Source organism: Lutjanus erythropterus, chromosome 13 (genome assembly GCF_056507025.1).
Source record: "Lutjanus erythropterus isolate fLutEry1 chromosome 13, fLutEry1.hap2, whole genome shotgun sequence".
Taxonomy (NCBI): Eukaryota; Metazoa; Chordata; class Actinopteri; order Lutjaniformes; family Lutjanidae; genus Lutjanus; species Lutjanus erythropterus.
Genome location: NC_139329.1, coordinates 14,148,640 through 14,170,789, shown reverse-complemented (window position 1 = coordinate 14,170,789; position 22,150 = coordinate 14,148,640). Strand labels below are relative to the sequence as shown.

The following is a 22,150-nucleotide window of genomic DNA, read 5'->3' as shown; positions in this document are numbered from 1 at the left end:
TGCCACAAACGTCTCATGTAGAAGATATGATTTTTGGTTGTCAGTGAAAACTTAGAATTTTTTTTTTTTTTTTTGCTACATATTACGTGAAATGTTGTTTATTTTGTTGTTTTTTAAAGTGACTAATTTTATTTAAAAGAAATACTTGATTGAGTGGCCAGAGACTGAGTACAAGAGAACCTTCTAGCATCGTTGATGTAAGCGTGAGGTGTGTGTGCCTTTTCTCCCCTCTCGACTTGCCGTACCGTGTGGGAGGAGCTTCGCTTAGCTACTCCTGAAAGTTTGCGGAAGTTATTTGTTACTGCTGAAGTTGGAGTCAACTGTTAAGAAAGAGGTGACACCAGAGACACATTTTTGTTGTTCTAACTTAATAGATGGACCTCCGTTCAGAGAAAATCCAGCGGATCCTCTCCAAGGTTGGTTATTTACAAGATGAACAACTTTGAAAACCGTTTTAAATTAATATTGTTGTGGTATCGATACCGGCTAGCATAGCAGGCTAGTCCTGCTCTCAGTCTTAATCAACTGGTTGAACCAGCTCTGTTGCTGAACATGTCATGGAAAATGGTACAGTGTCAGTCGAAAACGACAAGCCAAGCTAGTTAGAAATTTTTCTAAACGAAGTTAGGGATCGGAAGGCTCTTTTTTTATGGAAAAATAAATCACTGCCCACCTCTGTGATTCATATCCCATTCAAGTTCTTGCCAAAATAGATGAAAATTATCGAGAGGGTGCCATTCTGTCATTATAGCCTTCAATAATGGCTGTTGAAGTGCCCATGAGTTAATAAAATGGTGTAGCTTCAGTGTTGCTGGTGAGTCTATGTGACCAATCTCTCAGTGCCTACATCTGACCATTGTACAGGGAATGTGTTATGGGAGGCAGCAGCATGATAATACAATAAAATCCTGAACGATCTACGGAACTTCTCAATAATTTTGCAGTGTAATGTTACTGATCCTTGATTGATTGATGGTGCTAATTGTACATCTAGATCAGGGGTTTCCAAAGTTTGAGACTGTGGGCCATTCATCAATTCCTGGATGTCTGTTGGATTATGATTATGTTATTTAATAGCTACATAGATCCTCATCAAGCTGATGTATCGAAATATTGGTGTTGGCATAACTCTATACTACACCAAATACATACCTTTAATCTGTCTAAAGACGTTTACTAGTTTCTAACTGTGCTATCACATCTCTTTAATGCAGATGTTTTCAGAGTGGGTGGGCCTCCTCAGCAGGGGCTCAGTCAATGGAAGTTAAAAAGTATTTTATTGCTCATAATGGTTATCACAGACCAGCCCAAATGTGTGTGTTTTGGTTAAATAGATAAATGGCAATGCTTAATGCTTTGATAACATTGTTTGTGTGACATTCATGCCAATAAACCCTGTTGAATTAAAAAAAAAAAAAACAGCTCAAAGCTCAGAGATACAGGAGTTTGAGACTTTGCTGTTTTTCCCACTTTCCCGGTCAAAAACTAATAAATACCTTTGAATAGACCTTTTCTTAAAATCTATTTATCAAGGTGACCAGATTTCTGAAATGTAAACCGGGGGCAGGTCCACTTCAGCAGTCAATAAATCATTACAATATCCAATGTTATTATTATTTATAATATTATTTAAAAAGGGGGAAGAGTTCCAGTTGTGACCATGGTAACTGTTGTACTGTAATAAACTGTGGTCCAGCAGAATGATAAAAGTTTTCCAAACTTTGTTTTAAGGGAGGAGCCACAATCTTAGATGGATCCAGAGAACCCCTCAAGAATTTGGCAGTGTAAAATTATTGAGCCTCGGCTGTTTGAGGGATCTTAATTTTGACGTTGGATAATAAAGGGACAGTTCACTTCAAAATCAAAAACACTTTCTTCCTCTTCAAAGTGGCTGCAGAAAAGTCTTAAAATGTCTAAAATTCACATTTACCAATAAAAGGTCTTACAACATATGAAATAGTCTTAAATTCTGTTTGGAAAGGTCATAAATATGTTTTTATTGTCATCAACAAAAATGAACTGGCATAGTCTCCTGGCACATGGCATAAATAGATTATTGTCACTTTGCCCTTCTTGTCATTTTTAACTGACAGTGAAAGTTTTTACTCAGAAGAGCACATCTATTTTTTCACATTTCATATTTTTTTTTTTTATTTAATTAGACAGTAAATCTTGCATTCACCTTACTGATACATGTAGACATTGCTCTGACCTGTTTTGCTTCTAATTTATTGGTGTGAGTTGCTGAGTTTTGAAGGTATCGGCCAGAGATGTCTGCCTTTCTACCCACCACATATAATGGAAGTAGATGGAATTTGGCTTGTGGTGCTCAAAATGCTAAAAAAAAACAACAAACAAAAAATTTTATACCATATCTCTTCCCAGAAATCAGAAATCATGACTTGGTTACTCAAGAACATCCACAGTACGTGTTTTTGACATGTATCTTTTTGGTACTTCAAGTCAAGCTCCATCTAGTTCTTTTGTGTTCTAGAGGAGTCACTTCAAATAAAAACTGAAAACAGATCCTTATACAGGCAAAAAAAAAAAAAAAAGATGAATCAGCATTTAAAAAGTGGTTATATCAATAGTAGTGACTAAAGCTGTAGATTTTCACACTTCTGTTCAAAAAATAGCAAAATTGAAAGCTTTAATGCCCAGACATTAAGTAAAAGTTTTTATACACACATTGATGTACTGTAGACATACGCCTTCATCTCAGCAGACACAGATACATTTTTCTTTTTACCCTCTGGATATTAGTACAAATTCCATGATGTTGCGGTGGAGGAGCTGCAGAAAATCGATCGCATCTTCCCTGGGATGAAACCAACCACAGGCACCTACAGTGAGTTCTTCTTGGAAAACACACTTCATCCATCTTTTGATATCCTCTACATAGATCACGTCTGTTATATCGCCGAGATCTGACTGCTCCTGTTGTCAATTTCAGCATTTACTGACAGCACCCAGAAAGATCTCTTGAAATTAATCGGTAACCTTCCTGTCCAGTATGAAGGTAGGTCTGACCTCTGACACCAGAGACTCAGTCTGGGAGAAACGGAATCAACTGTCATGTGAGAAGCCATTATGATTATGTATGTGCTGATGATGGCATCTCTATTTTAAGGCCGCTCCTACAACTTCCCCATCCAGCTGTGGCTGCTGGACTCCTTCCCCTTCACTCCACCTATTTGCCTGCTGAGACCAACCTCTAACATGGTCATCAGAGAGGGCAAGCATGTTGACGCCAGAGGACGGATCTACCTGCCGGGGCTACACAACTGGGATCATGTGAGGTTTTATACTTTCTGGGTGAAATTTAAAACAGAATAGAAAAAGTTCTGAGGTGTTTTCATGATCTTTTTGCCTTTTTTTGCTCTGTAACAGCCCAAGTCGTCTGTGGTGGGTCTTCTGACTGAGATGATTGCCAAGTTCGAGGAGGATCCTCCACTGTCTGCAAAGACCACAGGAGACGACAAAGACCCCCACGACCTGCTGGCTTTCGTCTCTAACCTCCAGATCAATGATGGTGCTTCTCCTGATATGCAGCTTAGCTGATGATGATCAGTATTCAGATAATTGCGTGCTATTGTTAAGCTTAACTTGTGTCTATTTCAGGTGGAATCAGACATCATGATCAACCAGTCAACAAAGTCTCAGTTATTGGGGGAGGAGATTTAGGAATGGCAGCAGTAATGAGCATTTTATCAAAGGTAATCACCTTTTTCAATCATATCACCTTGTGTAGGACCTTGTAAAATGATTAAAAGGAAAAAAAAAATATAAAAATATATTAAAAACCATTAATGTCACAGTTTAATTTATATGGTATGTTTTAAAAGCTTGATTTGAAATATTGTAGTGTAATCATATTGCAATTTTGTTTTTTATTTTTTTCTCATTTCCATCCAGTGTAAAGTGGATAAACTTGTTTTCATTGACGTCGCAGAGAGTTCCACTAAGGGCGGCAGTACAGATCTAGAGATTTTCAGTCTGCCCAAGGTTGAGGTATCCAGAGGTACGTCACTTTCTGCACCATCACACAGTAATGTAGAAGTGCCTCTTGGGTGACTCATCGCTGATGTCAGATTGTTTCAAAGGCAGCTGACTGGCATTGTGCTCAGGGAGCCCGTCTTTGATGACTCACCTCTGTGACAGCGAGCATTGACTGAATCCCAACCAGCTGCCAAGCTGCAGCCGAGCCTGACCTTTGACCTGTTAGAAGGATAACAGAAAACAATGTTTGTTTTTGCTGTTAGACGAGTGCAGGATTTAACTACTGATGACTCTCCTTTGTTAGACTTAGCAGCCTCGGCGGGCTCCAGGGTCGTGGTGGTGACAGCGAACGCATGGAGCAGCGAGCAGTCATACGTGAGCGTGGTTCAGACTAATGTGGACTTGTACAGAGGAATCATCCCAAATCTGGCACGCCTCTGCCCCAACGCTGTCATGCTCATTGCCTCACAGCCAGGTCAGTGCTGGGGAAAGAGACACGGACCACTATGCTCATTAACCTTTTACATGTTTTCAACTCTGTTGTCTTTCTTGTCCAATCCCAGTGGACATCATGACCCATATTGCCTGGAGGCAGAGCGGCCTGCCGCCGACTCGAGTGATCGGGGCAGGGTGTAACCTGGACTCAGAGCGACTCAGTCACGTTCTGGACATTAACCTGAACACCCACAAACCAGCCTGGGTCATAGGAGAACTCTCAGACAACAAAGGTGAGACAGAAAGGATCGATTTACATGAAAGTCTCGTGTTGCATTTAATGTCATGGTGAATGTCTGGCTTGTGCTCTTCCATTTATCACACAGATCTCCTGTCTTCTTCATTCTCCTCCCTATTTTTGTTGACTTTTATTTTTTTGTTTTGAATTGTATTGTTATGATCAGAAATGCTGCACTACCTGCTAATCATGTGTGTAGTTTCCGTTCTCGAGTTTGTAAATGATGCACATGATTAAGCATGTCAGTTTTTGTCTTGCAGTTCCTGTGATGAGTAACATTGGGCTGCAGCCAGAGATTGCATCAGGATCTGGCTCTACCAAACCACTGTTAGACAGGTACAGACATAAATTGGTATAACTCGGAGTGAAGAATTTGTGCAACAGGGTGCAAAATGAGTTTTTTTGTCCACAGTATTTTCAACTTTTGCCAGCGACTCAGCAGATTGCCATTGTGTTTTTTTTTTAAGCAAATCTACCAGCCAAAAGCATATTATACCAGCTTTTTGCTGGTGCTAATTTTGTACCCTGTGTGTAGATGAATCACATGAATCTGTGCAGAGCCCCCCTGGGACAGCTGAGGGGGAAAAAAAGCCATGTGTAAAGCTATACTTTGGGTTTATGAATCTGTAGAGGTGGGGGACTTGAGTCACATGACTTGACTTGAGTCACATATTTGAGGACTTGAGACTTGCTTGACTAAAACTGATTAAAGACTCGACTTAGGCTTTAGAGAAATGACTCGAAAAGAAGAGGGAAAAAAAGACTTTTTAAAAACAAGTATTTGCATTGTCTTGGCAGACAAGCAGACGTCAAAGCATCATGGAGGGAGCTGATCCAAAAATGATCAAATTTAGATTAATTGCTGCAAAATGTCAAATATCAGTGAGATTAGGATGTATAAGCAGGCTGCAGCAGTCAAAAATAAAACTCAACTTTCCATGACTACGGTCTTTTAGGGCTGTCATTAGCAGTTATTTTCATTGTCAATTAATCTGTCAATTATTTTCTTGATTAATCAATTCGTTGTTTGGTTTATAAAATGTCAGAAAATGTTGATGAACATTGCTCAGTATATCCAAAGCCCAAAATGACATCCTCAAATGTCTTGTTTTGTCCACAACACAAAGACATTCAGTTTACTGTCAGAGAGCAGTAACGAAATTTGATTTTGATTTTACTTTCTTAAAAAAAAATATTCAAACCGATGAATTGATTATTAAAATAGTTGGCATTTTTAAGTGATTTAAATGTTAAAACAGTGAGGTCTCATCAAAATTTTGTACAGCTTGACTTTGGACTTCCTTGACTTAAAGCAGGGACTCAGTTTAACTTGTCTGGTTGCACATGTGACTTACTGTGCTTCTCCAATGGTAGTTTTTGCATTAACTTTTCATTTTCTGTTCGTAGAGCTTTTGAGATCTTGAAGAATCGAGGCCAGCGGTCATGGTCTGTGGGTCTGTCCATTGCTGACATCACAAACAGCATCCTGACAGATAAGAAGAAGACCCACTCTGTGTCCACACTGGCTCAGGTACAAACACGGTGTCTCATGTCAAAACAGTAGCTTTGTTGCCACTGAGTTGCATCTCATTTTCATCTCAAGCTCCATAAACTCTGTAATATCACAGCACTGAGGTGAAGATGAGGTTGTCTCAGCTGCAGTCGTAGGGGTTTCACAAAAAAGATCTTTTTCTTTGTGTATAAATTTAAAGTGATTTTTTAAGAGTATTAAGTATTAAAGACACTAGTAAAGGAAATGAAGGATAAAATATTACAATATCTGTGCTCTCTGTTTACATTTAGGGTTGGGGAGGCATAGGCGCAGAGGTGTTTCTCAGTCTGCCGTGCATCATGGGAGCAAACGGTTCCACACGCCTGGCTGGAGTGTCACTTGGACAGGAGGAGGACTCCAAACTGAGGGACAGCGTCACCTCTCTTTCTAACCTCATGAGTCAGCTCAGGATATGAAGGATACGACTGTACTCCCGGGTTTGGCTTAACTGAGCAGTCTGGGAGCAGCTGCTGCTAACCTGCGGGCCATTTTCCACTCAACATACCCTGAGCAGATGGACCTTGCCTGTGCTGAAGTTAAATGCAGTTCGGTACTAATTTTGAAGTCATGGACAAAATTACTGTCCTAGAAATGCATGATGTAATTATAAGATTTATGTCTATATTGTTGTTGGACACTGTGTATTAAAGGGATAGTTAGGATTATCTGATAAAGGGTTGTATGAGGTACTTATCCAAAGTCAGTTCAAGTATTTTAAAAGGATAGTTACACAATAACACAGACTGAGGCGGCAGAAGACCAGCAACTCCTGTGTTATGCACGGGAAAATGACCGTGGAGTTCTGGTTAGTTTGGAGTTATATTTGGCCTTTAAAACTGCGGTTTCCTGCAGTTTAAGTACCTTATAGACTCCACATCGAGTAATCCAAACTATCTCTTTTAAATGAAGGTATAAGTAATCAGAAATATGATTGTACAGATCGCATTATGTATTTAAATGCACCAAAATTGAGGATTTATTTTCTTTGACAATTTAGAGCATGTTATATAAATGTACCACAATAATTGTTTGAGCCATGAAATTCTATGCAAAAGCATCCAAAGAATGAGGACTATATTTCTGAAGAAGTATATTTTGTCAGTAACAGCTCAAGTTAAATTTGGCTTAGACTACTTTTATTGAAAAGCTTTGTGATAAAATATTTTTGTACTAACCCATTCTTGAATTCCTTTGGGAAAAAAAAAAATCAGGGTGTTGGCAGATGAAATATGAGGCGTATATAGTATATATGGTACAGTGTTCTGGTCTTGAGTCAGTTCATGAATGATGGAGTAGCACTAATATATTTTAATGGCCTTATTTGCTGTCTTGGTGCCGTTTCCATACTCAATGACAATATGAAAAAGCTTTTGCCTTTATATTTAAATTGCCTTTGCTCTTACTTTTGTTTACATTGTGTGCAATACTTAACTACAGCTAGAACCTGAGATATGTACAGTAACACTACATTATTTTGTGGGAGTAGAATAAATATCTGAAACCAGATCTGCATCGTCTCTGTGGGGAAGAGAAGACACCAGGCAACTTAAGGTTCATCTCTTTATAAAACTCCAAATAAGTAGTTGCATACATGTACACAAGCTTTGGTCTGAGCCCCAGCATCACTAATGTCAACCAGATTCAGAAAAAGAGCAGTGATGTACAATTGGTGGTCAGGTCACACAACCAAAGATATTCCAGCGAGCCAAAAAAACTTGCAGGCTGGTGAAGATGTAAGTTCTTTGGTAAGAATCGCTGCAGTGAGACCAAAGTTCATGAACAAACCGTATAATATACATTAACATCACTCCTTAAGATGAAAATAGTTTTGACCAGTAACCTGAACTCCATTAGAAAACAGCTGAATACTGAAGAGAATAGAAAAGGTCAGTGCAAAAAAAAAACAACAACTGATGTTTAGACATACTGTATAATGCAATATATAACTTTAACAACAATATAAACATGTTTGACTATTAGGTCCTTGTACAGTATATTATGGCTCAACTTCCATTTCTCAAGAACTTCTGCTCTGACACCACAGTCACCATTAATGGCTCTGAAACATGGCTGTGCATATGAATGAATTTAGATTTGATTCATTCGCTTCCTCCCCGGTTCATAAACAGTAGAAAACAGTGTAATACAGGGTCTGTCCTTGTGTTTTTACCTTTAGCTTACTGTGTCATTTGGCATGTCTTAATAAAGGAATGACTGTACACATTCATAAATAGAAATTATAGGTAGAATGTATGTTATGGTCAGAACTAGTCTTCCACAAAGCCTCCTTAAAGCCTGTTAATGTGTAACTCTGACCACTAGATGGAGCTACTCTTCATAAATATTGTGACAAGGATTTTTTTTTTTTTTTTTTACAGCATCTCAGTCTGTTGACAATATGTTGAATCATCCTGCCTCCCCCTTATTTAGCCTTGATACATGCATGTATATACATGAAACAATACATTACTGCTGTGAAATCAAGTGTCAGACAGACAGATATAACACTAAAACCATTCCTTGAAATTAACAGCAACAAACCAATTTAAAACATTAAAAAAAAACAGCTAAATACCCACAGAGTACTCACTGCTACCTGCTGGGGGAAAATAAACACCTGACATGAAGCTAGCCTCAGTATATACACCAGTAACATATTGCACCATGTCTTCCCTGTTGCTGGTGGTTACGACTTAAGTGATTCTTTTAAATATTTGCTTGCAAGCTGCTTTGGTGCAACCTGGTTTAGTGGTCCTTTGTTATCAAGTATTGACCTTTGCAGTAAACAGTGTTATAATAACATTAAAGTTTGACATACTGTTAAGATATGTGAGCCTGCTCACAGTTTACCATAGACGCAGTATTGATGCATACTATAGGCTTTGGGTGCTTTAACAGAGGTGACCTTACTGCAGCCTCAGAAGCCCTTGTGTTAGAGTTGCTACTCTCATTGCACTGCGATCAGGTTAAGACACTTTGTTGGAACGAACTGGAGATGAAGCAATGATGAAATGCTGGTATTAGATCACCCTTTTTTCTGTGTAAATTTCTCATTTCGACCCACTGAATTGAAAACCAGATCTCGTCTGACACACCAACAAGAGCAGTTGAGTTCATACACTCACTTTTTGTGCAGCAAACAGTAACTCAGCAGTTTTAAATACAAATTTGACACTTAAAAAAGTTAACTGCCCTTGCAAAAAAGGTGCGAGTATCACAGATGTCTGTACAAAAACGTCCTTTCACACACACTCTCTCTCACACACACACACACACACACACACACAAACCCTTTGACACACTGAATAGCTACTGGCCTTTAACCTCTTCAATGGCTATGAAAACTAATCAAGCATTAAAGTAAAGTTGTGATTATTTGATGTGGTGTTGTATGAGGTACTTGTTGATAGTCGATGTATTACCTATAGTAGATACTGGCCAGCACAGCCTCACTTTAGAGAAAGCAGAGAGGAGTACCAGCACAGAAGCTGAGCAATGTACTGCTGTGGACAGGGTCAGCAACAAGAGGTATTTTAGTTACTTGAAAAATTAAAAAATATCAGTTTAAAGTGAACACTTTATTTATAATACTTTTATTGCTTTACTTCGCTGTTAAACAACCTTCTCTGATGCAGTTATATAAGCCAAATACTGCACATTCCAAACCAACCAAACTCCATGAGTGACATTAGTCATTTTACCTAACAGAAAACAGGAGTTGCTGGTCCACCGCTGCCTTGATCTGTTCATTACTTTGAGTTATTGTGTGACTTTTGTGTTTTAAAGATGACAGTTTGGATTCACAGAAGTCACACAATAACAGAACCAAACTGACAGATCGAGGCAGTGGTAGACCAGCAAGTCCCATGTTTTGGGAGATATAATTACTGATTTTACTAATAGAGATTGGTTGGCTTGGGGAGAGCGAAATTTGGCTTGTATAATGACCGTTTCCAGTCAGGAAAGACTATGTTTTGTTGCGGACCCTGTCCACAGCAGTACATTGCTCAGCTTTTGTGCTGGTGCCCATCTCTGCTTCTCCTAACTTTGGGAGCGGCGACTGGCATCTCCTGTAGTTAATACACTGAATATCTAGCACCTTGTACAGCTCAACGTAAAATAATCTGAACTATCCCTTTAACAGAGAGTCTGAATCATATTGGCATAATATAACGCTTAATGGTACATTGAAGCTTCAAAAAGTCACTGATTTGGGCAATTGCTGTCCACCAGGAGGCATCCTGCAAAAGTCTGGGCTGGATCGGACCATGGGCACCCCCACTGCCGACTGTCCTGAGGGCCTGGAGTGGCCTGGGGGGGACCCCGTGTACAACAGTGGTGCTGGGAAAGCAGAGTGGTCTCTGGGGCCCCTAGAGAAAGGCTTAGAGTAACCAGGCGAGGTGGCCCTCTCTGTCTCTGAACAGCTGGCAGCGCTACATTGGAAGGGAGTGAGTCTGTCAGCAAAACTTGGTGGAGGAGGGGGGATGATGGAGTCCTTCACCCAGCTGTCCTCTCCTTCGTATTCTGGCTCCTGAGGCAAACTGGGGAGAGCGCATAGCGAGGGAGGAATAGGAGAAGGTGATGGTGGGATGAACAAAGGAGGTGGAGGCACAGGGTAGACAGCAGGATCGTAGTCTCTGCCAAAGGTATGTTGAGGTTCTTCGTGCATGCTGGGAATTTCCTCAGGTGTGGAGGCCAGCAGGTAGCGGTCGTCTTCGTCAGCCTCGGAGAGGTTGTCATACTGGGAGGTGTTGGAGGGCCGTCGGTCTCCAGCGGCCACCGGGACGTAGAGGGAGACGGGAAATTTGGTTGGCTTTGGAGGAAGTCTGGGAGAGGAGGAGGAAGATGTGATGAAGGCACGGGGAGGGGAGGGCTTTGAGGGAGGAGGAGGTTTTTTCTGTGTGAGGTTGAGAGACGTGGGTGGTTTCAGGCAGGGTTTTGGAAAGGGTTTCATTGGAGCAACCTGTGGTGAGGCTGAGCGGGGGGAAGGAGAGCGGCGCTTGGTCAGGCGGGGTGATTCGCCATCCAAAGGCGTTTGGTCACTCTGCTCAGGGTAAAAGAAAGGTGGAGGTGGCAGATCCGGCAGGTCCATGATCTCCTCCTCATTCTGCAGGGTAAAAGCCTCCAAATCAGGGGGCTCATAGGGTGGCGGCCAATCCACAGGTTTTTCCTCCATCTCTGGGTCTTCACGCTGTTTTTGCCCATCTTCGGTTTGGCTAACCTCTGCCTTCACATCTCTGTCCAACCTGACCTCAGCACAGGTTTTGTCCGCTTTAGGAGGTAATGGAGGTGCTCTACATGGCATTAAAGGAGATGGTGTCCGTTGTGTGTGGACTACAACTGGGTCAGGTGAAAGCAAAGGAGGCATTCTCGAGTCCTGGGGCTTGACAGGAGAGGGGGTCTCGTTTAGAGCGATGCCGTCTGTTTGATGGTCCTCTCCATTGTGCTGACTGTGGGGCTGCAGATTTACTTTGACCTCCAGAGGAGAGTCCGGCTGCAGAGGCAGAAGGAGAACTGGTCTCTCTTGACCCAGAGGTTTCTTTGGCAGCTCGTCTGACTTAGCTAAAAAAGGGAAATGGAGGATAGGGAATTCATCAACAAAGGAAAAAAGATCAACTTTAGGATGCATCAGATGAAGAAGTTAATATACCACTCGAAAAAATCTAAACACAAAAACACTTCTGTCTTTACTCCTTGTTTCATGAATTGAAGCAAAAGATCTAAGACTTCGTCTGTGCACATAACAGGGTTATTTTGCTCAAATTTGGCTTGTTAAAATCTGTTAGTGACTCCTTTGCCAAGATAATCCATCCACATGGCAGGTGTGGCATATAGACACTGATTAAACAGCAGAATTATTAAACAGGTGTTCATTGGACTGGTCACAATAAAATGGCTCAAAGACGTTACATTTCAATGGTGTTACAGGTTTTTAAACTGCTAGTCTTGGCTCCAGGATTTTACAAATATAAAACCTCTGTCAATCAAAAAGTCATAATATAAAGAGTCATAATTGATTTGCTCTTCAGGCCGCACGAGAATGTTTCATTGCAATACTACCAAGAGCTCACTGGGAAAAACTGGAAGCACAGATGAGTGGTAATGCCCTATCTGGGTTAACATATTTCATCTATGACCCTAACCCTGATCAATGACTCCTCATACCTAAACCTAACTAACCCAACCAATGAAGGCAACAAGTACTAGCCAATCACAGGGTAGAGTAGTCATGACTTTGCTCTCCTGGGAAAAACATTTGGTATATGTTGCCCTGTGGGAAGTAGCCACAGTTCATATCTAATAAATGTCTGTTTTCCAAAATAAAATTACACATTTTAGAGTGGCCTTTCATTGTGAAAAGTCCAAGGACCACTTGTGTCATAACCCTGCTGTTTAATCAGTATCTCTACATGCCACACCTGTTAGTTAGATGGATCATCTTGACAAAGGAGAAGTACCTACCACAGATTTTAACAAACTTTTGAACAAAGTTCGAGAAAAATAAACTTTTTGTGTGCATGGGAGAAGTCTGAGATCTTTTACTTTGAACACATGAAAAATGAGAGCAAAAACAGAAGTGTTTATAATTGTTGTTGAGTGTTGTTAGAAGAATCAAAGAAGACAACTGCACCTGGAGGAGGTTGGTCCAACTTTTTACTGCGAAGCTCAGACATAGAAACCTGTAACTGTTCAACCACCACATCATCAGGCAGGAAAAAAGAAACAGCCAGCTGTTCCTGTAGGAACTCCCTCAGCTCCTCTAACTGAAGCTTCACCAGGCGCTCTGATTGGACACACACAATGCAGACACAAAACACAGGCAAGTTAACTCATACAATGTAAGCAAATCTATGAGGTTACACACCAGGAAACCTATCTGATATAATCAGCCATTAATATAAATTATACTGTTCACAGCAGGCTTAACTTTAAGACATTAAGTAAAGAACTGTCCGTCAAAAGTGTTGTTTTGCAAGAATTCATCCAGTGTACTGAGGCTATGCTGCTGCCAGCATCCAATAAAAAGTCAGCTTTCGATTCTTCTCCACAGCAACCAACTGCTTGCATTATGTAAGCCATCCAGTTAGGAGGCAGTCGAGCGAGAGGCAGCGTGCGATGTAATCCACGTAGTAACACTCAGTGGTACAGCAACAGCAGCCTTGGCTGGATCTGGGCATGAAGCTGGTTTGACTCATTTAGGACGGCACAGAACAACGTTAGCAGCCTCGTACTCACTCTTGTGTAACTTGAAGGTTGTATAAGCCATGGCATTTAGCATCTTCTCTCCCTCCAATATGTAGATGTCCCATAAACGCAGGGTGAGGGTGAATGGGGTCTGTTATGTAAGACAGAGAGGAGTCAGTCTGATAAAAGAAAAAATAATAAAACAACCCCAGATGTGGTTTTATGTTCAAAAATAAAAGCAACAGAATGCACTGTGATATACTGATTAATGACACAGTTTAAATGTGGAACACATCTGGGATTAGATATAAACAGAGAAGATCTGGAGGTGGAACCTTTATGCAGCTCATGTTCTTTGGGAAATCCAAATACTCACTCTGTCGATAAAGCACTGCAGAAACCACTTGGTGGAGTAAATCCCTGTTGTCATCTGCTCCTTGTCCTGTGGGGCAAGAATGAATGAGAAATGGCCTCTGTGGGAAGTCACTCCTCATAATCTGGTATAAATCTAACTTTCCAAATAGTTGTACTCTTGGACTCACATTAAGAACATGTGACCTTTTGCCACATAAATTAATCAAATTATGAGAAATGACCCGAATAAATTGACTGCAGCCCTCATAAGCAATCAACTAGCTCTGTGTCTCTTTCGCATCAGCTGTACAGATGTAGCGTAATTTACCAGGTGTTTTTTCAGCTTTGGCAGCATTTTGGAGAGGATCAGCTCATGGTGGGCCTGGAAACGCTGCAGCTTGGGAAATCCTGGGATGAAGAACCCTAGCACAGTGAAAAAATAAATCAAAAGGCCGTAAATGGTGTGTGGTAATGGTAGAGACATAATATTTACAAATGAAAAAGTATTTACACTCTTAAAATAACCGATTAAGGGCACTGAGAAGACAAGATCTTTTGATCAGTTGGAAAAAAAAAGTGAATTTGCTCTGTCACTGTGGTTTTACGCAACATAAAACTCTGTAGACCCTCCCTATGAGGCCGAGAGTTTTGAAACAGGATCGAAAACAATTGTTTCAATCAAATTGAGAGGCATACATGAAGTGGAATTGATAAGTATTCTGTTTTTCTAGCTCTTGAAGGTTAAGACATCTTGTTAATAAAACACCATTTAATTTATGAGTGTACATTTTCAGACGCCGACATACTTATATATACGTACAATTCTGAAGCATACTTGTGTATACATTCACAAATCTGAGTAAGCAGGTACAGATTACACACACATTTACATGTAACATTTCTATCCTCCCAGCTGAAACACATATTACTGAGTGACACAGGATAGGCAGGCGGTACATAACTTTGAGAGAAATTTGATGTGAATGTTGAATAGCAGTCCTGTCATACCCTGCAGTACCATGTTGTTGCTCATGGATGAGGTGATATTAAAGTTTTTCTGTTTCTGTTTTTCTGTATTTGAAGATTGTTGGAACTATTTTGGATAATATGAAAATACAACTAAACTAAATATATAACATGTCAAGTGTTTTTAGACATATTAATGTGGAAATGTTACATATTGTAGCTTTCAAAACTATTTATCATTGAATCCTGATTTTGATAAGAAATGTTGTGCTATTTGATATGTCTAAATGTTAATGAGCTTGTGCTTTTTTCTCTCTGTCTCTCACCGTGCATGGCGTGCTTGCTGTGGGTGAGGAGCTGAGACAGAGCCCAGAAGGCATCTTCCTCATTCAGGTACATGAGCAAGATGGCAGCTATCTGACTCATCCCCTGGCAGTAGCTCACCTCCTGGGGGAACAGAGGAGAAGAGACGGGTTCAATTAAACAGAATGGGCAAATGAGAGGAATTATTCATAATTTAATAGAGCGCGCGCGCACACACACACACACACACACACACACAGGCAGGGGGGACGAGAGCACCTGAATGTCTGATGTGGTCTGAAGGCAGACTGTGGACGTGTGTGGTTAGACTCCACACGAGGAGCTACAGACCGTCTGAACATGGAGCTACCATATTATAAACACTTTTACCAAAGGTTGTTCAAATATTTACAACAGCCCAACATACATTCTCAGTAATGTCATGCCTTCAACTTGAATTACCGCCAATGTGACTCCACGATGATTCAATGATTTACACTAAACACATCGCCCTTGGCAAGCACAGATACACAAAACCTGACACACACTTGATAGTTGTCCATATTAAGGCCGATTTATTGCGCAGCTTGAAATGGACACTCCAAATGATCCTTTCAAGGAAATACAGTAAATACAATTAGGGTTACACTGAGGTTAAAACACACATTCTCCACATTCTTTTCTACCATCACATAGGCAAAAGGACAAACACACTTCTCCCCCCACTCGCTCATTCTGTCTCACTCACTCTCTCCTACTGACCCAGTTTCTTCTAAGCCGTGTGTGAGAAGAGGGGAAAAAGGAAAAAGGGAACAGCACATGCCCATTTCCTCTGGCTCAGACACCTCTACAACGCAGGAACCAACTACAGAGCCTGATCAGAAAAACAGACCCGGGCTGTGCTTGTGTGTGGGGAGGTCTAACATACTTTACAAGAGTCTTTGGATGGTAATATTTCAATCCCTACCAGATAGCAGCGATGTGCGCTTAAGCAAAAGTAATTATGTGCTGATTTATCTACATGTATATCAGTTTTTCAGCTCATTAGGATCCCCATTAGCTAACGCCATGACATCTGCTAATCTTCTTGAGTTGAACACAGAAACACATTTACATTATATACATTCAGCAAAAACAGATTGCTTACAAAGACCCAGTATCAAATTATTACACACTACAAACAAAATAAATCATCTCCTATTTGTTCATATACATAACTGTATAAAGTATTCTTTTTTTTCTTGAATGCAGCTCTGATATTTGTTTAAATGTCAAGAGTTCCCTCCTGTAATGGCTCTATAAATTACAGTAGATTTGAGGATATCTGTCCCAGCTAAACTGTCCTGTCTGGTCAGATGATTATGTTTACTTCTGATGTACACAGTTTGGTCAGAAAAATACTGTGGTTTCTTGTCATTTAAGACATTCCTGAAGAGGAACAGAAGACCAGGATGTAATTTGTTCTCTACAATAAGACATGACAGATTTCTGTGCATTTGAAGAACATTAGTGTGCATTGAACAGTGGATTGCTAATCTGGTACCGTTGTTTTGAGCGAGTTAGAGTATCTTCTAAGTCTTTCTTAGCTGTGAAATACCAAATGTCAAGTACTGCGTAATGTCCAACCAATCAGTAAACTGATATCATTGTCACAATACTGGCCTATCACAGCTCTATTGGTCTATATCAGTATCAGCATATATGTTATCTGATATGCACCTATATGTAAACATTTTTTGTTAACAGAACATACTGCAGATTGTTTATAATTATTAAAAATACCAGTGAAAGTTTGGACTTTCACTGTTTGGACAATAAAGTTTATTGTTAAACTGTAAAATATTTTGTCTCATCATATATTTAACCACTTTTGAAAGATCATTGTAAAAATATGTTATCATATATATATTCTATATTATGTTTTGTATAAAGAATATTGGCCAATATATCAATATTAGAATGATTTTACTCCTACTCAGCCCCCCAAAACAGTGTGTACACGTGTGCCTTTACTGTATTTTAGTAAATATGTGTTGACACAGAGAATTTTTATTTGTAAAATCCAGATTTCACTCAGAAGTGAGTGACTCTGGCTTATGGTGGAGAAACTACAGAGGGACTTCATGAAGATGCCATTGATCATAATGTGGGGGACATTAGCATCCACAACTGCCTTTCAAAAGCATTAATACAAAGTACAGAGTCTTAAGGCTACAAATTAATGTTAATGTCAGTTCACATTAATTAAAATAAAAAGGATGAAACAGCCCGGCATGTGCCATCTTGAGAACCATGTATATAAGGTGGACAAAGTGTCTCATCTGCACTTTTTCTTTGGCTGTTACACGAACATGTAGTGTCAAAGAGGAACTTGGGCTAATGGTGTGAGTCCTGTATCTGGATGTGGGCTCACTGATGGTCTGACACAGGACAATGTTACATTCAGTCAGAGCCTCACTCATAAATAAAAGATCTCACCCAAGGCTTTAAACAAGGACAAGAACAGCTTGGCCCGTTCCTCGCTGTATGAAATCTAACACACTCGATGGACTTTCAGCTGTTGCGTCAGACTTTTGCTGCACTGCCAGTATACACAAAACTCCTTCATATTATGTAACACATGCTTAGGTATGCACACATCTCTATATACACGCAAACACACTTACCGTGTTGTAGACAGAGTACGCTGCCAGTACGTGAAATAGTGCCTGTTGCCTAGAGAGGGAACAGAGAAACCACCAGTTAAAACGAGGATGTGGTTCCTTAGCAACAATCAAGCAAGCTGAGACAGGAGTTTATTAAGTGAAAATTCCCCAGATGACTAATGATATCTCAACGCCCTCATTCCAAAATTAAGTCCATCAATCAGTGGGCAGACTCAAAATGGCAGCAAATATTTCTGGGGGAGGCAGACAAACCCCAGCTGCATCCTGGTAATGTCTGTATAGACCTGTGTGTGTGTGTTGATAGTCTGTCCATCTACCCAGTGGTCCTACATCAAGCTTTGCTGTTAAGAATTAATGGAGGGTGTGTGTGGAGTTTTGGAGTGACAAAAAAATCTTATTTTTAAGAATTTATATTTTTGGGCATCAAAATCTAAAAATGTAAGATTTCCATCACAGCATTTCTCTAAAGCATGCAGCTTCTACCGACCTTCTATGACCACAGGGCTGTGGGCTGCCTGGGTGATTACATCTTGAGTCTCAACTGTTTCAGACAGCGAGCACAAGGCAGCTATTGTTTGTCTGCATGAATGTGTACGCAAGTGGAGCAGAGGCATTAACAAATATAATGTAGCTGAGAGAGGATGTCTCCCCTCAGGCGTCTATAGTAAATACATGTCTCATAGACAGTGACAGAGACAGGAAAGGAACTTTAAATAGCTGTCAGTGTTTCGGTGTGAGCGAGACAGCTGTTGACTTGCAGGGAAGGAGTGGGCAGCCAAGCAGGATGGAGTGGTGTTTTGGTCTGTTTGGACTCAGTGGCTTTGAATTGAGGAGGAAGTACAATACACAGAACAAGAGGAGAGGACTCAGTCACACTCTAAGAGTTTGACAGACAAGAACGAACCAATGCTTTGTAATGATTTTCAAACTTACAGTTGTCCCACAGTCATGCTCTGAAGCTAATTTAATGAACATTTACAGCATCCTTTTAATGCCTTAGTATTATAATGTCGTGTTGTCTCAGATGTACACTTGATGTCGGTGCACATTTCTGTATGAATGCCATTTCCTGTGGGGCTTTGTGCAATGACAGGAAGGCTAATAAAACACAGAGAGGAGGAAACCACCATTTTGGTTTTGTGTGTCTGTGTGTTTATGTGTGTGTACAAGTATGTGTGAGTGTGGGGCTGCCTAAAGGTTTAAGCCAGAGGTCACACAACCTGTAAGAGACTTAGCAACCAGAGCATGTGAGATGACAAAGAAAATAAAAACAAGAACGCTGGAGACATTCGTATGACACGAAAGGGGTTGAAGAGATTGTCATGAAAGCAACTGAAACTGTGTGACTCATTTTACAGGTTGGAGGTCAGAGGAGTGTTCAAAGGATCCATCAGCAGTGTGCTTGCTTAGATAAATGCCCAGGATAGTTACAAATTACTCAGAGTTTATAATGTGGCTCACTTTGGGGGCAATTAAGTAATAATTTAAGGACTGGAATGAAGAAATCATTACAATGTATCAGTAATATTTGAGGACTAGAAGAGTGCAGATCTCTACCAGGAAACAGATGGTGAAGCACCTACTGCAAAGCTACCAAAAATGCCAGATGAAATCAGAGGAGATTAGCAAATATAGTGATGTCTCAGTTGTCTTTAAGATTCATACAGTAATTGTATTGAAACTGAGCGTCCTAGCTTCTGGATGATGAAGTGGACTTCCTGGCTTCTCCATTTAAACGTTGTTATTTATTTATAATATTTTATTGTTCATTTAGAACATTACAAGCAGCCAGGTGGCTATATAAAATTATAATGGAAATAGAAATCTACATCTTTGGAGAAACTCACTAGAAATTCTAAATAATTCTAAATAACCTGACTGCATGTCCCAGTGGAAGTTGCTGCTGTTAAGAAAGTTAGTGTTTTGGTATAGAACTGACTAGCTTGCCCCCAAATGAACTTAATTCCAACAAGTGACGAGTCTAATTTTCAGGTTTCAAACAATGGTCTCACTACAATGAAATAACCACTATGTGGACTAACATCGTCACACATAAATATGAATTTGGCTCACTGAATACTCAAGAGTCTCAACTTTCCAGTCATATCCAATTTAAATTTCAAAGATACGTAATTCAAACACAGTTTAAGGATCCCAATATGCAGGAAAACAGTTTTTTTTTTTTTTTACCAAAAATGTGTTGGATTAGCATATATTGATGGTAACAAATGGTGCCTTAGGTCATCTAGTTTCATATGATACAAGTATCTTAACTGTGGCTTTAAAACTAAGTAGAGAAGGTCAGATGTAATGCATGATACCCTCCTGGCTTATGGTGGGCAGAAATAATAGTAATTGAATACAAGTTTTTCCATGCAGTTTTCTGCTGAGTGAAGCTAAGAACTCACTTGACTCCAAAGCGGTCCATGAACATGATGTGGTTCCTGAAGGTTCTGTTGACGTCTAAGTCTATCTGTTTGATCTCTGTGGAGAAGCTACGAGCCTGTTGCTTCATTTTCTGGAGGATAAAAAAAAGACAAATAAATTGAGCCTTTCATGGTATCCACATTTTAGAGGAATTGTCATCACCTGTAAGATTCATACCTCGTACTTCCCCTCGTTATCGTTTTTGACTTTCTCTATGTCCAAAAGCAAGGACCAGGCCTGGCCTCTCAGCTGCAGAGGGATGCCTTTATACACACGCTTCACCAACTGAAATGTATGTGACGGAGACATATGAACAGACATGAATAGGGACTCTCTAAATATAAAGAGACAGTCTTTACTATGACAAACAGAGGAAAGTGGCAGGGGGTTACGTATAAATGCTGCCTTATGGGATGCAGCCTTGTTAACTGAGTTGAGTGACAAGGGCTCATCGCATGCACTTATGTGCTTGCTTTAACTGTCTAGACTGAAGAGGAGGGAGGGATAAAGAGCAAATACGCTATGGTTAAAAGAGGAATGGAAAACAGATTATTAACAGAAAAGGAAACAATTCATCACAGAGTTGAGTAGAAAAAAAAGGAACTGAGGGGTAAATCGAGACAGCATGTTGGTGCGTTGGAGTACATCACGACTGAGTTACACACCTTTTCACTGTTCCTGTACTTGCCCCAGTTCTTCACCATCTTCAGCCATTTCTCCACACGCTCTATCTCCTGCTGCTTTTGCTGGGGAGAGGAAAGACAAACATATTTGTGGTCCACTATATATGTGAAAGGCTGTAAATATATCACATCCAAGGCCAAAATCTGGACTGACTTAAAGTTAATACCTTCTCTTCAAGCGCACTGGGTGTCGGCAGCTCCTCCTCACTGAAGCAGAAAAGCAGAAATACACAACATGTATTGGAAACAGGGACATTGAGAGGATAATCCAATTAGCACTAATACAATAAATCATCGTAATATGAGAAAGATGAGAGAGAGAACGAGATGAAGTGAGGAAGACAAAGTCACCTAGCATTCAAACCAACATAAAGAAGCTGTCAGAGCTTTAAGTCGGATAACTTACTGCAGGAAACCGAAGCGGTCAGTGACCTTATAGATGCTGTAGTCAGCATCCTCCCATGGGTCAATGTTGACACCCTCCTGTCTGCCCTGAAACACCAACATACCACAAATCCATATTAGAAAGTATTGTACACAAAACAAGCCATTAAAATTAGACTAAACTGACCAAAATTTACATCTTTTTGTCTTCTCTTTCGCACATTGTTCATTTTTTTTCCTGGTTCTAGTGGGTCACTTGAAAGTTTTTTAATCCCTGAACTACACGTGTAGCAATCACAGTCACTGTGTCATTAATTGATCCTTCCAAGTAATTCCAGTTTCATTGGCCGCAAATCTATTGAGTTCACATGTTGCTGGCATCACTCAAGGCCTCTCAGTACAAGAAAGACCATTGACTGCCCTGTTCTGATGCTTCAGATACACACTGAATGCCTTGTTTGAAAAATATTATGCTCCAAAGGCCTATGATTTTACATTTTAGGTTGGACTTTTATGAATTTTGCTACACTGACAGTACCTGAACTTTGGCAATGGTAGAAATCTGTCCAAAAGAAAAGCAGAAAAATACTTAGTTGTACAATTTCCTCTAACTGAACCATGATGATTTGTTGATGTGTAAGTTACCACACCTATTTTATCGTCAGAGGCAGTTGATGGTAGTTCTGTGCACACACTTACTTTGTCATATTTATCGATGATTTCAGCGCGTTCCTCTGCTATCAATGTGTCTATGTCTTTCTTCATGTCCAAATCTGGAAAGAAGAGGAAATAAATGTCATTAATAATCATCAGAACAGATATTTACATTTGTAAATGTTTGTTTGGTGTTTGTTTAGTGTCTGTGTGTGTGTGTGGAATATGGAGAGGTGATCACATA

At 40.1% G+C, this 22,150-nt stretch overlaps 2 protein-coding genes across 2 annotated transcripts in view; one reads left to right on the top strand and one right to left on the bottom strand.

Moving 5' to 3' along the window:
- The first annotated feature begins 77 nt into the window (after positions 1 to 77).
- uevld (UEV and lactate/malate dehyrogenase domains) lies at positions 78 to 7,238 on the top strand. Its single transcript, XM_084735136.1, has 12 exons — positions 78 to 416; positions 2,764 to 2,848; positions 2,954 to 3,019; positions 3,131 to 3,294; positions 3,391 to 3,532; positions 3,622 to 3,716; positions 3,916 to 4,021; positions 4,304 to 4,474; positions 4,563 to 4,727; positions 4,993 to 5,068; positions 6,140 to 6,263; positions 6,536 to 7,238. Exons 1-12 carry the CDS (start codon positions 375 to 377, stop codon positions 6,698 to 6,700), a joined length of 1,401 nt encoding a protein of 466 aa, XP_084591262.1. The 5' UTR covers positions 78 to 374; the 3' UTR covers positions 6,701 to 7,238.
- Positions 7,239 to 9,304: 2,066 nt separating this feature from the next.
- The window catches only part of LOC146316305 (uncharacterized), a 28,568-nt gene continuing 15,722 nt past the window's right edge, over positions 9,305 to 22,150 (bottom strand). Inside the window, exons 2-14 of the mRNA XM_084735135.1 lie at positions 21,952 to 22,025; positions 21,275 to 21,360; positions 21,036 to 21,075; positions 20,851 to 20,931; positions 20,363 to 20,470; positions 20,167 to 20,276; positions 17,759 to 17,807; positions 15,116 to 15,236; positions 14,152 to 14,246; positions 13,846 to 13,911; positions 13,521 to 13,620; positions 12,916 to 13,068; positions 9,305 to 11,846 (exon numbers count right to left, since the gene is read on the bottom strand). Of these exons, the coding sequence (XP_084591261.1) occupies positions 10,480 to 11,846; positions 12,916 to 13,068; positions 13,521 to 13,620; positions 13,846 to 13,911; positions 14,152 to 14,246; positions 15,116 to 15,236; positions 17,759 to 17,807; positions 20,167 to 20,276; positions 20,363 to 20,470; positions 20,851 to 20,931; positions 21,036 to 21,075; positions 21,275 to 21,360; positions 21,952 to 22,017 (2,442 nt within the window). The 5' untranslated portion in view covers positions 22,018 to 22,025 and the 3' untranslated portion in view covers positions 9,305 to 10,479. The remainder of the gene's footprint in view (positions 11,847 to 12,915; positions 13,069 to 13,520; positions 13,621 to 13,845; positions 13,912 to 14,151; positions 14,247 to 15,115; positions 15,237 to 17,758; positions 17,808 to 20,166; positions 20,277 to 20,362; positions 20,471 to 20,850; positions 20,932 to 21,035; positions 21,076 to 21,274; positions 21,361 to 21,951; positions 22,026 to 22,150) is intronic.

Excerpts from the sequence above, each read along its gene's own strand:
- uevld (XM_084735136.1), top strand. The coding sequence starts at position 375 with ATGGACCTCCGTTCAGAGAAAATCCAGCGGATCCTCTCCAAG. Across the intron at positions 3,295-3,390 it reads GGCTACACAACTGGGATCAT|CCCAAGTCGTCTGTGGTGGG; the intron begins GTGAGGTTTTAT and ends GCTCTGTAACAG. Across the intron at positions 3,533-3,621 it reads TAACCTCCAGATCAATGATG|GTGGAATCAGACATCATGAT; the intron begins GTGCTTCTCCTG and ends TGTCTATTTCAG.